Source organism: Oryzias melastigma, linkage group LG23 (assembly GCF_002922805.2).
Source record: "Oryzias melastigma strain HK-1 linkage group LG23, ASM292280v2, whole genome shotgun sequence".
NCBI classification, from domain to species: Eukaryota; Metazoa; Chordata; class Actinopteri; order Beloniformes; family Adrianichthyidae; genus Oryzias; species Oryzias melastigma.
In genome coordinates, this window is record NC_050534.1 from 16292502 (window position 1) to 16310391 (window position 17890).

The 17890-nt window shown below is 36.6% G+C and overlaps 1 protein-coding gene and 1 long non-coding RNA gene across 5 annotated transcripts in view; one reads left to right on the forward strand and one right to left on the reverse strand.

The window, feature by feature from the left end:
• LOC112154442 overlaps window positions 1-16095 on the reverse strand; it is a 42704-nt gene extending 26609 nt beyond the window's left edge. For 3 of the 4 annotated variants that reach the window (XR_002920642.2, XR_002920641.2, XR_002920644.2), the window contains exon 1: window positions 16007-16076. This is a non-coding gene — a long non-coding RNA (uncharacterized LOC112154442). Of the gene's footprint in view, window positions 1-16006 lie in introns of all 4 variants that reach the window. The other variant, XR_002920643.2, reaches the window with a different exon arrangement.
• The window catches only part of lhfpl3 (LHFPL tetraspan subfamily member 3), a 45381-nt gene extending 27491 nt beyond the window's left edge, over window positions 1-17890 (forward strand). Inside the window, exons 2-4 of the mRNA XM_024285366.2 lie at window positions 9788-10018; window positions 11634-11676; window positions 13312-17890. Coding sequence (XP_024141134.1) covers window positions 9788-10018; window positions 11634-11656 — 254 coding nt within the window. The 3' untranslated portion in view covers window positions 11657-11676; window positions 13312-17890. The remainder of the gene's footprint in view (window positions 1-9787; window positions 10019-11633; window positions 11677-13311) is intronic.

Genomic DNA, 17890 nt, shown 5'->3' on the forward strand with positions numbered 1-17890 from the left:
GGGACGCCCGCGCGCGCGGTATGGAAAGGCACATATGAGAAAATCCGCGATTAATGCGTCAAAAATTGTCGGCGTCAAGCACATGTCAGATTACTTATATGATAATTTTATTTAAAGTTTAGAATACATTTTATGTTGTGCGCAGAATAGATTTGCTGTGCGCAACGGGCGTGGGAGCAGTGCGCAATTGCGCACGTGCGCAGCTTAGAGGGAACATTGGGCGTGACCAGTAGGCAATTCGGGCTAAGTAAGCGAATGTGCAGAGTTACAGGTTTCTGGTTAATTTTTTTAGTGTGAGTACGGATTCTGGGGACAGGATGCCGATACCCACCCCCCAAAAAAAGCAAAAAAACAAAAAACCTACTTACTCATCCTGGACGAGCCCCCATATTGTTGAAGTAACATTCACTAACCTCCCCGAGTAAGTTGATGGGGAAGTTAGAAACAAAACTTGGCTAGTAAAATTAACTAATTTATTGTTTCAAGCAGGATGCAGTGCTGACCAACCAACGACCCATAAAATTAGGCTGATTATTTGGCAGCATAAGCACAAATAGTAAACAGAGTAAACAAATGGTTCTATGCCCAGCCCTATGTCAGGATGGGAGGAGTATACTGGTCACTTCATGGCTTCATATGGTCATGGAGGTGTGACTCATACTCTAACTGGTTGTGTTTTCTGTATCCATTTGGATTTGGTGCCCAATCAATTTTGTCTTCTCTCTCCTCCTGACTCACATCTTGAGGAAGAGTCACTGGAAAGACATTGATGCGTGACCCAGACTGTTATCCACTCATCTGGTTCCAGTCTGTCCTTAAGAAAGAGATAGCCACAACACTACACTTGTTTTCAGCAGTTTGCTTCATTAGAGTTATATCAAGAAACAAGGGTCCCCACAGGAGCAACAAAAGGATGAGCAAACCGATGATTTGACAATGAAGAACTGAAACTCAGACACTTATATCTGCTAGGACAATTAACAGAGATGATACTAGAAGGACATAGTTAGCTTGAACCTTGTGTGAACACAGAACCCTGATAAATATCAAACAAATCCTAACATAATCTTTATCAAATCAAAGTTTAAACCTGAGTAATTAAAAGTGTAGAGAAAAATCTACATTTTACTTTCACTCTTTAACCTAATTACTAAACTTAAGACAGCTCTTTAATCTGGCGTCTCGGTTCTTTGGCGACAGGTTGCTGTCCATTTTTCTCTCCCTTCACATCATCTTTCATTAGCGCTCTTGGCTCCAAGAAGGGAACAAGTGACAGAGTGGAAAGTGGGGTTGAAAGAAGGAAGAAGAAGGAGGAGAACACGTTCTCTCTGCCATCACCACAGATCAGAGTCGCATTAGAAATGACAGAAATGGAGTGGAGCAATCCCCTCGGTCTGACTTCAAAGGCGGGCGGTTTTAGAGCGAAAATAAGGACAACCGCCAGAGAATCAGAAAGTTTCGTGCCGCTTCAAACAAGCCATAATAGAGGAGATCGTGTGAAAGGGGAAGAACATGGGAAACATCTGAACTTACCTCATCAAAAGTACACCGACAAAACAATTATTTAAAAAACACTGTTTTCAAGTCATGCTGACTCTACAGACAGGAAGCATGCAAGTCCTCCCAAGTGTGATGAAGATGTCGCCTGTTCTGCTTCACACCTTGTATGTGATGGTGGCAGCTGTTTATTAAAAAGAACACCTGTTATGAATCACTTTCCCTCCCTCTTGCAACCGTTTGGAAACAAGGTCTTCGCTGGAAGCTGCGACAGATTCTGCGAGCATGTCGACAGCTCCAGAGGGCCGGGACATATGGCTTTGGTTTTCCCAAGAGAGCGAGGTGAAGGAAGTCGCCTTTTTTTTTTCTTCTTGTCACATTCTCACTACATCACCAAGGTGTGGATGAAATCCTGACACAAAATTCACATCTCGCTTGGAAGACGGCCCGTCTCCATGGCGATGCGGGATATTCCGCGGTCCATCAGGAGATTCCAATGACTCTTAAACTCCAGAACAGTTAAAACAAAAGGAAAGAATTCGAGATAATTTGAAACAAAAAAAGAGTTTGGAAACGACTTCCAAAAATATTCTCCAGTGAATTCTATAGAAGCGAGAGGGAGTTTTCATTTGCATTTCCACACTCAGGAGATCCTTCATCATAAATTTTATGCAAATGATTACTGAAACAAAAAAGCTTTGAGTTTGGGAGACTTTCTGTTTTTCAAAATAACCCACAAAATGAATTGTAAAGAAGAAATTTGACAGATTATCACCCCTAAGAGATCATACATATTCCTAACAATTGTCCACTTGAATATTCGTTGTATTTAATGACCCACTCCAATCACCTTTTTGATCTGAATAAAGAAATTCTCCTAAATGCAATTTTAACCCTAATTTTATATATACATGTCCTCCATTATCAGAAAAAAATTCCACTAGAACATGTTCAAAACCACTATTTTCATCAGAGTGGGTCTTTAAGACAATCATTTTATTCATTCAAAAACAACCCACAAAAATGGTGTCAGGAGTGTGCTGGATCACGTGCTCGTCCGCTTTAGTGCAAACTGTAAAAGCTCTGTCCAATCTTAAAGGGCCCCCGGAGCTTTCACTCTGTGGGATTAAAGATTATGTTTAAAATAGGTCATAAAGTTTGAAAGTATTTTCACCCCGACAGTCACTGCCCAGGCTCATGTGACGCGCAGACATGTGATTTACACACATTAGTCAGTCTTGACTTTCCTGTTATACATTTAATGATTTGTCTCCTAAACTGAAAAAGTCTCATTTTAATGTTTCAGTCACTCTTCATTTAATTTTAAAATTTTCTATTAATCGGTAAACACATTAATAAAATACTTTGATTAAGGCTAGATGAAATACAAAACGTGAGCATTGGTGAATTTCCCCTTGTTTTTTTTTTTTTATTTAGTTTTCATTTGTTTGATTTTTCAACCATTTTGTTTCACTTTTTCCTTGTTCGTTTTTTAGCTTTTTTCATCATGTTTTTTTCTTTAGCTGTCTAAGTTTATACACAACACATTTTCCTGACCATAAGATGTGATTTTTTTCAAAAAGAAAGAAATAATGCAAATCTAAAAAAAAAAATCATACCAAAAATTACTCCATGTAAATTTTGAAAATGCAAGATTTTTGAAACTAAATTGAAAGGAACTCAAACAGAACTTAGAATGCAGCATAGCTATGAGAAAGGCTTTAAATTCAAATTTAAATTTTACAATAAAATTTAAATTAGTACCGCAAATCACCCAAATTCATGCTGGAGGTTCTGGCCTGATGAAGCCAACAGGACAGCATCATCTGCAAAGAGCAGAAAGGAAACTGTGGTCCTTGACCAGAAAAAAGCGGTTTCATTGTCTTTGGGTGGGTGGGTGGAAAGAATGAGTTCCCAGATACAAGCGGCTGGAATGAACTTCCTGCGTAGGGTGGATGGGCGCTCCCTTAGAGATAGGGTTAAACGTTTGGTCACCTGGAGAGAGCTCGGAGTAGAGCCGGCGCTTCTCCACATCCAGAGGAACCAGTTGAGGTGGCTCAGGCACCTGGTCCGATGCCTCCCAGGTGTTCTGGACATGTCTCACTGGACATAGGCCCCAGGAATACCCAGGACGCGCCTGAGAGACTATGTTTTTTGGCTGGCCTGGGAACGCCTTATGGGCCCCCCAGAGGAGCTGGAGGATATGGCTGGGGAGAGGGAAGTTGCTGCACCCACAACTCGGTCCCAGATGAGCGGAAGAAGATGGATGGATGGAATTATTGTTTTTATTACTTGTAGACTTTTTTTACTTTGGTCACAAATGCGCCACATAAACAAATGAACTATAACTATTTTTGGTGTAAATGATGGCAATACTAAGAACCCCTATTACATCCGTGTTTAATTAAAGAAGAAACATTTAAAACCAGGTGCTGCCAAGCTTCAGGTGTGTTTCAGAATGGTCAAGACCAGCAACAATTGCTTCTCTTCCCCTAAAAATCTGGAGTTTAAAAAAGTGATTCTCATAGGTAAACAAAAATATTTAGAAAATAGAGATTTTGTTTACTTGATCAAACCTTCAAACATGAGGAGTTGTGTTTCTGCCGCTTGGATCATGAACTAATCATCATAGAAGACGTTAAAAGATTCAAACAAAGATTTTTTTGAGTAATCAAAGCCCTCAAGCTGCTCCTGCTTCTCTACTTGGAGATGATTGGATTCCAGATCAGGTCATCAGTCATTGTTTTGGCACTCACATCTGTGGATCGTATCCTGTTTCGGAGGAGTTATGATCTTTTGGAGATTCAGAGATCATTTTGTGCTCGTATCTGCATCGTTCATTGAACGTGTTAATGCGTCTCTGCTGCTGCATTGTTAATCTTTCATGTTGACATTTATATCTCGTTGCTCTTGTTCATGCTGCAACCCTCGTTTTCTTTGCAGTTATCAATTCTATTGATATCCAACGATTGTCTTTATTTTTTGCTGTTTTTGTCTTATATCATCTTTTCCTCTCTATACTCTGACAGCAGCTGCACAGTTGTAGGAGAAGGTGGTGGTAGGGGTTGGGGGGGTATGCAAATGCATTTGTGTTTGTGTGCTGGAGTGCACACAGAGCTGCTGTGACCTCAGTTAGTTTCTGAATGATAGAGAATGGTTGGAGCTGCAGGAGACAGCAGCTGAAAACAGACGTCAACACTTCTCATGGCTAAGATTTCAGCACCGCAGGAAATGAGGAGAGCTGCCCCTGAGGATTGTGGGTAACAACGGAGTTGAACTACCGTATTTTCCGGACTATAAGTCGCGTTTTTTTTCATAGATTGAATGTCCCTGCGACTTATACTCCAGTGCGACTTATATACGAATTTTTAATGAGATATGGACCGTAAGTCTAGAGTGCCCTCTTATGGTGATCTATGCAATTACTTTATTTACTTTAGTTATTCAGACGTGACACAGAGGACGAAGAATTTAAGGGATTTATTGATATGGAGTAAGATTGCGTGCAATTAAATACAGTAAAGATACAAAGTTGATGAGTTCTTGAGGCTATAGTTAAATAAAGCTGTTATGTTATATAAATGCTACACCTCTTCGTTTTTTTCATGATGCTAATATGTGAATATGTGTTGACACATATTCAGCCTGTTTTCTATTCACTTATGAATGTTATAACTTACCTTCCAGTATGATGCAATATCGTTTTTTTCAACCAGTTTGTAAAATAAATTACTTGAAAAAAATGCGATTTATACTCCAGTGCGACTTATATAGGGTTTTTTCTTCTTCATTATGCATTTTTTGGCCCCTGCGACTTATACTCCGGTGCGACTTATAGTCCGAAAAATACGGTAATTGTTTCTCAGCTGTGTTGTATTATTACATCTTAGTTGCTTGAGTTAGCAACTAAAATGAATTTTAGATGCAAAATTTGCTTTTGTGAATTAAAAATTTAGTTCATATTTTAGTAATTAATGCGATAAACACATGTAAAAATGCACCCATGATAGTCTACACCCTTTAACAACATCACCATTTTTTTTTTTTATTGCTTAGTGTCCTAGTTCATTTTTTTTAAATATGTTGTGAAAACTGGATTTGCCATGTGGTTTAGCAGGAAGTCACTAGACAAAAATATACGTCACAATGTGAGTTTTCGTAGGCTCTTTCAAGTTATCAATCAATACATTTCCACTCAAACTACATTTTTTTATTGTACAATCATTCCAAGTGTTTCTTTTTTCAATTATTGTTAAGATTAGGCAGTTTTGATCAAAAATTAAAAAAAAATCTGTGTTTTTTTTCTGCACCGTAGCAGCAGTTAATCAGAAATTTTCATCTGTGTTGTTGGCACTAAAGTTTTCTCCGTTAATTTCCCATTAACCCTTTTGGCAACACTCTCCCCTGCTAGCTTATAGAACCTCACAAGACCAAGCTAATACTAGTGAATCAAAAAAAAAAAAAAGCAACAATATCGGAGCAATCCAGCCGTGTGGTTTTGACCTAAATGTCAGCTCAGATGAGGAAAATGAAAACGTTCAGGGATCTATTTGTCTTCAAGTGGTAGGGCTGTAAGGAGGATCCTGGTGCTAGGATACTTGCGATCTGCTCCCGAAAATTTGAGTATGAATATTCGTGACGTCCAAGATTGTCGATTCACGATCTTTATAAATACAGTGGAGTGTAGTAACATATTATCTTGAGACAATGTATTTTTGCTCTGAAATGCAGAATAATGCTAGTTTATAAACTAAAACAAAGCAAAACAGCAGTGCTACTGTCATCAGAGTAAACAAATCGTGTCGGTGAAGCTTCCCGTTTACAAATCTAAACTAGCGAGAACTTTATCTCCATTCAAAAACTGAGACTGAAGTCCCGCTCACTGACATAAGTTCTAAAAAAATACAATTAAAAGAAGAATTAACACCAGAGCTGTAGCTCCAGTGTTTACATTCTTTTGGTTAAGGCAAGTCTTCAACAGTTGACGCTATTAATGCAACTCCAGCGGATTCTGAAGCAGAGAAACGCAGCCTCACACTGATATGCTGCTCTGCACAGCAGAAGTGTGGATGTAATGAACATGAATCAGCTGATACTGCCGTAGTTTTTTCTGCCCCAAAATATAATGCTTAGAACGTAAAATGTTGAAGAACTTTGAGGATAGAAAACGGTGGAGAACATTTTAAGATTTTGTAATTAAACGATCCAAAAATGCTGTATAAATGGCCTTTGACTACGGTTGACTACGGATTTGCACTAAATGTTCATTAAAAAAGCGAGAAGTGGAACACCACCAACTAACAGTTGGCTAATATTTGCAGAAACAACACAGGGAACATAAAATTCGCAGCAGCGCAGGGAAAACATGAAAGGAAATCATTTAAATTATGTAAAAAAACGACTGTCAAGGAATCTGTGAGTGGAATTCTCCACAGCAGCCAGGAAGACGCGAGCGGATGAGATGCAGAGCCGCACAGTAATTGACCTTCTCTTCTTTCAGAAGTGGGGAGTTTTTCTGAGGAGTTGGCCGTGAAATTCAGCTCATTACCAGACTCCTGCAGTGATAAGAGCAGCGGCGTGTTTGAACGCAGCCTTGGGTTCAGGAGGCTGCTCTGAACGTTGGTGAACAGCCACTGTCCTCCATTTTTCCACTGACCTAAATCATCTGAAGCGCTACAAACTCGGAGCACTCAGCTGTTTGTCCCGATTATATAAACGTTACCTTCAGCTGCCGGGCCGGCCACTTAACACGCTCCGACGGAGGATTTCAAATGAGAACGTGTCACTTTGAACATGTGGAATGAGCTGACATGAATCATCATGTGAGGATTGCGTAATATTCTGCATTATTTATGACACTCTGTGTGCGGCAGCTGTTTTCCCTTCATGGCAAAGAAAGCTGCAGAGATGTTGAAATATGGAGATTTCATCTGTCAGCGAATGAAAAATGTTTGAGATTCGCGGCTCGGTCCAAAGCAAGATCATGTTTACAATAGAGGACCAGATTGTTGTTGCAATTCTTCTTTTTTACCGGACTTTTTTAGCAAAAATCATTCTCAGCCACATATACAAAAATATATTTGCACCTAAATGAATTTTGGCTAAAGTGAATGACCCCCTCCCCCTAAAAAATGTTGACATCACTGCAAGCGAAAACGTAAAAAAAAAAAAAAAAAAAAAAATTTGGGGGCCAAAATTTCTTATGGAAAATAACAGTCCAAAATCCTCACTACCAAAATACACATGTCTGGGATAATCAAAGGTAGTATTATGGGATGCCCGGTAGACCTGCAATCAGGTGGCCATTTTGTGGCAAAGCAATCTTCACGAAATTTCACACACAACCAGGTGAAGTCTACAACCAAACCCAAAATTTTGCTAAACTTTTGTAGTTCATCTATTAAGCAGGTCAAAGGTCACAGGTGTTAAAAGGTCAACGGACATAAATTAAAAAAAAATAAATAAAAATAATCAACTTTAATACTAGCTACAAACGTAGACTTCAATCTGTCGCCTCCCAACTCTTTGAATCTAATTTGAAGGCTATTTGGTTAAAAAATATTGGTTTTAGAGTTTGTAGATTTTGAACGACGTTAGCGTAGCTAGCTCGTAAAAGTGGCGTTCTCCTGTTGCTCACATATTTTTTATTGCAATATTGTGAAAATGTAATACATTAATCATTGGATCAAGCTGAACAAAACGATATAACATATCACATGAACATATTGGCAATGTGGGCGTGGTTAACAAAAAAAAAACATCCATTGCTAAGGAAATCCAAAAATTTACTTTGGTCGATTCTTCTACAAATTACACGGACCTGTTCGGCGACCTCAGGCGACCAAAAAATAAAATGGTTGTTATGGAGATAAACCAACAGAAAGGCCGCCATTTTGAAAAAATGTGGGAGGGGTTTCATCAAATTTCCCGAGTTGGGGAAGGTAGTGAAATCTGACCAAAGAATGTCACTCGCGGCTTCAATTTTTACTTTTGCTTTAAGTTTATTAAATATTTCTACTTTCAGTTTTAGTTTATCCTTTTCTTAGTAGTATTTTTTTCAATCTCAAGCTACAGTTATTCAAATTTTATTTTTGCTTCTTTTGCAAACCTCTGTAGGAAAAAGCGTAACAGATATCATTCCTTTAAGTTTTAGCTAAGTCACCTAAAGAGATAAAAGTGGCTGATATAAAGACGGCTTTTCTCGTGCACGCATGAGAGCCTTTGACACTTGTGTAGCATCAGCCCTGCAGCAGGGTGAAGCCTGAGCCCCAGAGCATCTTCAGGCCATCAGATGAGAGTCAAAAATACCGCCATGTTTTCCCTTTGATCTGCTGCATGCACTCAATTCCGCCAGAAGCATCAAAACGGCCGGAGACAACTCGCCAGTCAGTTCATTCTATTAATACTGAGGCTGCAGGAAAGTTTCTAACATGAAAATGTGAACACAAACAAATATCACATGTAGTATATTCATATAAAATGATCAGACAGGCATCCAAATAGTTCATTGCATAAATATCGAAGGTTCTCTTATAAAATAGTCAGCAGAGATGAAGATGTTGCTTCGGAATATAAGAGGATGGACAGGATCAGGAATGAATCCATCAGTGGAACAGTTTATGGCAGATGTTTTGGAGATAAATATGTCATGCTTCGCTGCATTTAAGGGAAGCACAATGTTGAAGTTGGTAAAAGGATGCTGGGATTGAGGAAGACTAAAGAGGAGGTTAATGAATGAAGAAGTGAAGGAAGAGGTTAGATGAGGACAGATAATGGACTGTGGTAACCTCTAAAGCGGGCAGCCGAAAGAAAAAGAGGAAGGTGTGTCTGTATCCTCCAATCACTTTTTCCTCTGCTCCTTTTTTTTTTTTTTCTTAAACCCCTTTGGCAAATTGAGAAGATAAAAAAAAACAGGAGACGTCCATTTGCATAATTCGTCTCAACTTTTCCTACAGACACCAAAGAGATGTGAAGCCACAAAAACATGTCAAAAGCAGTGTTACATAAGATTAAAAAAAATAATAATAATAAGTAGATCTAAAAGAAAAAAAAAAATCCTGTTTAGTGTAATGTCAACTTTTTTTGTTTTTACATTTAAGGTTAAAATGACAGTTTTTGAAGGTTTAATGACTACATTTTATCTCACAACTCAACATTTCTGCATAAAATGTGACTTTGGAATATTCTAGTTGTGTTAACAACTCATCCGAGAACATGTACTGGGTCACTTCGTCTGCGTTTTTGTAAAACAGCCCCGTTTGAGCGTTAACTTCTGTCTTTTCTGATCCAGGCACCTGTCTGATTCTGGGCTGCATGATCTACCCTGACGGTTGGGACAGCGACGAAGTGAAGCGGATGTGCGGTGAACAGACGGACAAATACACGCTGGGCGCTTGCTCCGTGCGCTGGGCTTACATCCTGGCCATCATGGGCATCATGGACGCCCTCATCCTCTCCTTCCTGGCCTTTGTTCTGGGGAACCGTCAGGATAGTCTGATGTCTGAGGAGCTCTTAGCAGACAGTAAGAACTTTTTCTATTATTTTATTTTTTCATGTAAATGAGATACATTGAAGTACTATTACAATGTTATATGTTGTATTTATTATTATTTATATTCTTATACTAACGTGTCGCAAATACTCAAAGAAAGTTTTAACATTATTATGAAAAAAAACCCAGAAAAGCCGCCATTTTGAAAAATAGTCTTTTGTTGAATATGTAGTAGAGGGGGAGAGTGAGGGGCATGTAGCAGCTACTTTGTCAAGTGGGTGTTCTCAAAAGAGGGGAGGGTACCAGTTTAATGTTTATAAAATACAATGTCTTTTTTTAAATAAATGAATGTTCAAATGTTGATGATTTTGTCCCAAACTGCATTTTCATAAACCAGAACCATATTTCTTTTTAAGTAAATGAGTCATCACTCCTGCTTTAATGTAATTACCATCACACAAATAGAAACATTGATTGTTAAGATTATTACTTTTCCATCTATCTGCTTTCAAAACAGACGACTTTGACAAAAAACATTAAGAACTAGATGTTTTCAGTTTGACCTATAAAAAATAAAACATTGTTGTTGAAAAAAACTTAAGTTGTTTTTTAATCCAATTTTCCTCTTATCAGATATTGACTTTTCAGAATTAACTCAAATTTATTTTACATTATAAAGTCAATACTTTTTGGCAAAGAGAAATGTGTCTAATTCAAATTAATGGATCGTTTGTTTTTAACGCTGCAAAATGCCACCAAATCTGCACAAAAATACATAAAAATTGTTAATTTTCTTGTTGTAAGTTGTGTAAAGTTTATTAAGGTTGTGAAGCTGAACCTAAATCTATAATATTTTTTTCTTCTGCAGTTCCTGAATTTTATTCAAAGCTCTACATAAATATTAGTTTTCTGGTCTATAAAACTTTTTTTTTTGGTTTCCCTTACAAAAACAGCTCAGATTCAATGAGTGTCATCATTTCAAATAATTGTAATTACTATAATTAAAAAATTGCGGAAAATCTTTCATAATAATAATTTTTTAAAAAGCCACCTGCTTTGCTGTTTTTGTTTCTCTTTCTGATGAAATCGATCTCCTTTGATTGGTTGAGTTGACATCCCAAACCTAGAGGGGTTGACTTAAAGCGATGCTGGCGGATGAAAGGACGCCGCCGATGATGCGGGACAGAGATGAAAAGCTGCCGGAGGAAAGAGGGGGGAAAAAAAAGAGGTGTCCAAAAGAGGGGAAACGGAGCGCAGATATAGAGGGTTAATTAAAGGCTGTGGATGCCGGACAGACTCATGAATTACTAATGGCAGTTTGCACAGCTCGCTGCCGGCCTGTCTAAATGAATCACAGCCACCCTATCAGCCTGCACACAGTCGCCTGTTAGTTTGTTTGAGGCAAAGTGAGTTAAAAGAAAACGTCATTATCAACCAGGAGACAGGAGGAAGACCAGGAGGCACTGAACTATTACATCCATTTTAGATTTTCTTTCAGCTAAAACACAAATGTCCAACCTCAAAAGAAGATATCATCGTGTAGGATGTAGATTTTTATGCAATACTGCCACCTGCTGGTAGAACATCAATCCTGACCTGAATTCTGTTTTTTTATGATTTATTTTGCTTTGTTTTTCCTCCACAGAGACTGGAAATAATGCAATATAATTCTGGAAAATCAAGAACAGGTAAGTGCCATTTATTTATTGTACAATTTTGGCTGTTTACAAGTCATTTTAACTAAACTTGGCAAACAATTCTACATTAAATGAAAAGCCTTGAATTTTTTAAAAATTATTTGTCATAATCAGCTTTTATTGCCCTTAAATTGGATCTAAACTAAGATTGCTGTTTCTGATGGTTGTTTCCTTTTCGTTTTTAAAGTAACATAGCCAAATAAAATATTTTCTTCCTTTATATACTGTTTTTATTAATTAAATAGTAAGCCTAGATAAAGTTTTATTTTATTTATTTAATCAATTGAAACTAATAAATAAAAATTAAATTAAACAAGAAATCAACTTTTATCACTGTATATATAGTTAGTATATTTCCCAGAAGCATCATATTAAAAAGTTTTTCTTTAATTCATTATTTTGAAATCACCCTTTTATTTATAATAAAAAAAATTGAATGTTTTAATCCATTTTTTTCATTAAGAACTCGTGCAGTAATTGGTAGATTTAAACATTTTCCAGAATATGATCTATAACGGAGAATTTAAGGCTCTATTACAGCTGCTGCTGTGAAGCCAGCATGAGTTTGAAGAACTTGGCGTGCGCTTTGCTGCCAGAAGCCTCACTGCAGACACATCAGCTGAAAGCATCAGACCGTCCCTTATTAATATCTGGCATTTTCATACATGATCAGCCTCTGCATTTTTCAGGAAAGCATTGATGCGTGATGACGCTCCTCGAGCCTCATGGGGACAAGCTGCTACGTCCTTTCATAATAAATGATTATTTTCATAATTAACAGCTTCCGTTCTCATCTTCATTATGTAGAAATGTGTAAAATAAAGAGTTTAATGTCAGTTTTTAATAAATCAACCAATCCTAAACACTACAAGTAATAAAATTAGAAATATATATAATTTTTGATCACTTTTATGTTCTTAAACTGCACGTTTTCTTCACTATGTAAGGTAATTACTGAAACTACATAGTTAAAACATGAATTTAATAGTAGTATTAATGTTAGAGACATGACCATTATATTCTCAACACCATAGATGCAATTAAATACAATTAATTTGAAATATATTCAATGTTTTGCCTTTGAAATTGTATTTAAATTACATGATCTACATTAATTTTTAAGAAAATTAAAGCGATTTTTTGTTTTTTCTTTAAGGGAAAAGTTTCAAGCATTAGTATTGCTACTATTTATAAGTTTATATCATATATATATTTTATTTCATTTGATTGAAACACATTTATTAAACACAAATACATTGTTAAAAAATAAATACATGAATAAATATGTATTAAAACTTTTATTTTTTGAGATGTGAAGTTTTAAAATATAAAACATTAAATGAAAAATGCGGCTTTTTAAGGAAACTAGTGGTGAGACTTAAGATTGCAACAAATAAACTACTTCCTGTTTGGGTCCTGTTTGTGCTATAGTGTCACTGAGTATTTTATGCAATACAAGTGATGTAAAATTCAACAAATTTGCATCTTTAGAGAAGTTTAGGCTAGAATTGAGATTTATTTTTAAACTGTAAATTTATTAAACTAGAAAACATGACTCAAAAGTGTTTTGTTCTCTTTGAAGAATTAACTAAAGGGAGTTAATGCCGTTTGTTTGTTCTCTTACAGGGTTGATTTGAGGATTCTGCTTCTATCGTCTGGTGGCTTAAATGAGCCAAAGTGTTGGGAATCATCAGATCCGTGCAGAAGATGCTCTGGAAAAGTGTTGGGAGGCTCTCTTTCTGTAAAATAGTTCCCATTTTCAGCGGCGGCGTGGCTCATTTCTGCAGGAACAGTCATCTCAAAAAGAATAAACCTGCCTGTCCTTTCACTGCATCTTCGGGTGCTGGAGCGCCAATTCACCTGAAGAGACTTAAATCGTCTTCTGGACTCTGATCAGACTTAAGTGGCATCAACCCAATGACGTAATCAGATTTGGACGGACGCGGAGAACTTTAAAGAAATTTCCTCACATTTACGGAAACTCTGGCGTTTGCACAGACGTGAGGACTGAGGAAATTCACAAGCGATTTTCTGATGACGTCTTTGATTAAATGAAATCTAATTTATGTACACTATTAGGTTGTTGTTTGCAGACGTGTTCATTTTGTCTTGACCTTGTACTGTGAAATATCAGCCTAATGGTCCAGTATTAGTATGTGCATAGATAGATAGTGGTCTGATAGTACTGTAAAGACTTAGGAAGGTGTCACATGTGAACAAATTAACTGAGTTTCTTTTAAGTTTCAGTCTGGTGTTTGGGTTTATGCAGACTTGCATAAACCGAAAATCTTTTTTACGTTAATTTTTTAACATGAGCTGAAATGACTCTGCCCCCAAAAGGAAAAAATATATATATAAATAAATGTTTCCAGAAACTATTTCACTTAAAATGCACCGATCATCATTTTTTGTATGTATTGGTCATCATGATTGTTAACAATATTGATATATTGTTTGTGTTGTTTAAAAAAAAAAAACATGAATTTGCCTTGGTTGTTTGAGAACTTTTGTGTGTTTACATGTTTCAGTTCATGCAGCTACAAACCTAAAAAAACGAACTAAACACTGTTCATGACACTCAGACCCTTTCAAAATAAAGGAGCGTCAAATGAGAGTTCATTTAACAAATGTTGATTTAAATGCTTGTTTTATTTACTATTATTTTTGGCTTCCTGGCAATCAAAGTAGCTTAACATTAAATTTCCTGCACAGTTATCATAAATACAGTGATAAATCAGAAGGCTTTGGTTCATGTGAAGTTTTACTTGACAGCAAATGGAACTCATTTATGCTACAAGCCCTCTAGTGGTTATTTAGTGAACTGACCTGGCTACAGATCATTTTTAAATCTGACATCCAGCCTTATTTCAACTAATTTATGGTAGATGTTTGATAACGATGTAGAGCCACTATGTAGAGACTCCTCCCACCTGGCATTCCAAACAGGAAGTAGCCAAAATCACATGGATTTCTAATGAAAAATAAAGAGCTATAACTCCTATTAGTCAGAATTCTTGATCTGCTAAATGTTTTTGATACTCTTTTATTTATTAAAGATTTTTTTCCTTTATTGCAAATTATAAATTGGCCAATCAGATTCCTCAATAAAAGTCGGTGGTCTTAAGTTGAACATTTGAAACATTTGATTGACAGATGTGATCTTACAATAGACTTACTCCTAATCGGCAAGAATGGTTTAAATAGAAACGATTGAGACTAATGTGGACCATTGACTGTACACAAGAACTGGAGTATGATGTCACCCATAGGAATAGTTTAGTTCCAGCTCTAACGAAATTAAGTCAATTCAATCAACTTTTCTTTCCCGATACGGCCATGTTGGAGCCAAAAGCCATTAGTAAGCAGTGATTGGTTTGAGCCTGAATTGACGTTTCTATGGCAACCACTCTCACCAATCAAGAGATAGCTGGTTGCAAGTCCACACCCCTACTAAAACTAAAAACATAATTTTTTCGTTTGAAATAACATTTTTAAGTGTCACTCTAGGTCACACACTGGCAAAATTCAAACTACACTTTGGATCAGGACAAACGGCAACATCAACAAAAAACTGACATTCAAGTGTTCCATTTTATGGTAAACAACTTCAATTTAAGTTTTTCCTGTCCACTGAAAAAATGTAAACATAAGCAAAGATAAATCTCAAAATCCAGAGTTTAAATTGAAAAGACAAACCTACCATATAGGTTTAGTAGTTGTAGACAGTTTATATTTGATATAAATCATAATAATTATTATTATTATATGCATATGAAAAAGCAGTTTACTTTGTTTTTCTAAATGATTCATGTGTGACCATTACACAAAACATTTAAATTAATTTAATGGTCATTTGATAAAATACACATCTGTTAGAAATGTATTAATCGGTTTTCTGAGGCGTAAATTCCAAGTTGTGTGTGTGGAGGGCGCACGCGCGCGCTAAACCGAGATCCCGCGCACCACTGTTTGACAAACTTAAACGACAAATGCTAAAGGACTATCTCACAGCACGAATTTAAGACGTAAATATCACAAAGTAGGACTTAGGATAACTTATCCCCCCTAAAATAATTCATTAAATGCTTTTAAAAATGTTAAAGACTCCCTTAAAAAGCAAAAAAAAAAAAAAAAAAAAAAAAACTTGCTAGCTAGCTAACGATAGCATCGTTAGCTTAGCCGTGGAGCACAATGTTTTACATCTAGATGATCGCATTATCTATCACCCCCGTAATTATTTTAAAACACATGGAAAAAAAAACATGGGCAGAAGACAATAACGTCAACATTAAACTTGAGTTATAGTTCTTTTGTTACTTACTATTCCAGTGTAGAGCCGACTGTCTCCTGCAGTTGATGTCTTCGGTTTAAGAACTCTTAATAGTAGGACCTTAAGTGTAAGGTGTTCTGTGAGTGCCTGATTAAAATATTTAAAAATATGTATTCCATTTTATTGTTTAGCTTAAGTTACAAATATACACTTTGTGTGTCAGAAGTGTCGTTGGGTGTCGCTTCAAATAAAATTATTACTATTAGAAGATCCATATGTAATAGTAAAATAACCAATAATATTTTGGCTTCTTGGCAGGGACTTCCTGTTTGGAATACAAGGTGAGAGTGTCATAGAAATAAAGATTCTTCTTCTTCTCTCTGTCCTGTTCTCATATACAGTCAATGATTCAAACCAATTATTACTTACCGACATCATATGGCTCCAACATNAAAAAAAAAAAAAAAAAAATGGTGAGTGAATTTTGTTGGAGCTGGAAGCAAATTGCTTTCTATGCGTGACGTCACACTCAGTCCAGTTCTGATATACAGTCTATAAAGCTGAAGACTTGGTTACAGTCGGCTATGATGGATCGCCACTGGTAAAAAATATATATATTTGTCTAGAAAAAAACTTCACTTTTTCTTTTCAACATTCTTCTCCAAAAGTTACCACTTGCCCACTCTAGTTCTTGTTGTAGCATCCAGGAACGAACCTCTTCATGCGTTTTAAACTTGTGTGGCATTAAAGGCACATTTATCAGCTTTCAAACGTGTACTTTGAAGTTTTTATACTATTGTTAAAGTAATAAGCTATTAAAGCAGCATATAAAACCTTCCTAAGAAATTGTGAGGTCATTTCAAATCTTTTTTTTGTAATAAATGTGCATTTCTTTTATAATAGTGATGCTACCCCTAAAATGTCACCCATAAAGTTTAAAAATGGAGCTCTGAAGGATTTATCAATTATCATTTTTTCTCCCAACTCGTTTTCAAAGAAATTCATTAGATTTCTTCCAAAAAATATGAAATCTTTTTAAAAACCTGCACATTTTGCTCATTTCCTAAAGCTTCTATCAAAGGTTTTCCACACAGACAAACGTCAAGACAAATAGTTTAAAACTGTCAATACAGTGATTTATTATAATGAACCATGAAAATAGCCAACCAGTGCAGTGTCTGTGAGTTTCTCCCCTCCACACAAACATACACTCACACACACAAATAATAAAAAAACAAGGTTAAATTGTCAATAAAGGAAAAAAAAAATAAAATAAAAATAATGCTACAGTCACAGAAACATTCAGCTTTGCCAAGAAAAAAAACGATCATATTTACATCTATATTTCAAAATGGGATGGGAGCGAATTTTACAAGCATAGAAAAGAAAAGAAGCCAATATTTACATCCTGTTTCTGGTGAAAGCTGAAGTAACCACCTATACATTAAATTACACTTTCTACAAATAACCATTGATATTCAAAAATAAACCGCTAACGTCCTACTTGTAGGTGAGACCCATCTGCCTACCACAGAAGACTACAAGCACGAAAAACCTCGCACGCGTGACTCCTCTAAGCTGCCAAACGCACCGGAACGCACTCTCATTCACGCACAGACACACAAGTGCAGCCTCCTGCGGCAGACGCAGTCTCCTCCCAATCCTGAATCTGCAGCGGTGAACAGATTATTTGTTGTTAGACAGAAGAATAAAAAAAATAATTGCTTTTTTTTTTCTCTATACAAAAAAGCTTTTCTCTTTGTTATAATGACCCAATAGATTAAAACGAATGGAGTACAGAGCTGACGACGGGGGGAGAACAGAGGGGAGGGAGGCTGGAATGTCCACTGATATCCAAAGTGCAGGAGCTCGCGCACGCCGGGTTTCTGGCGGCGGGGCGGAGCTCTCCTCCCCGGGAGCAGGAGGAAGTCGTAA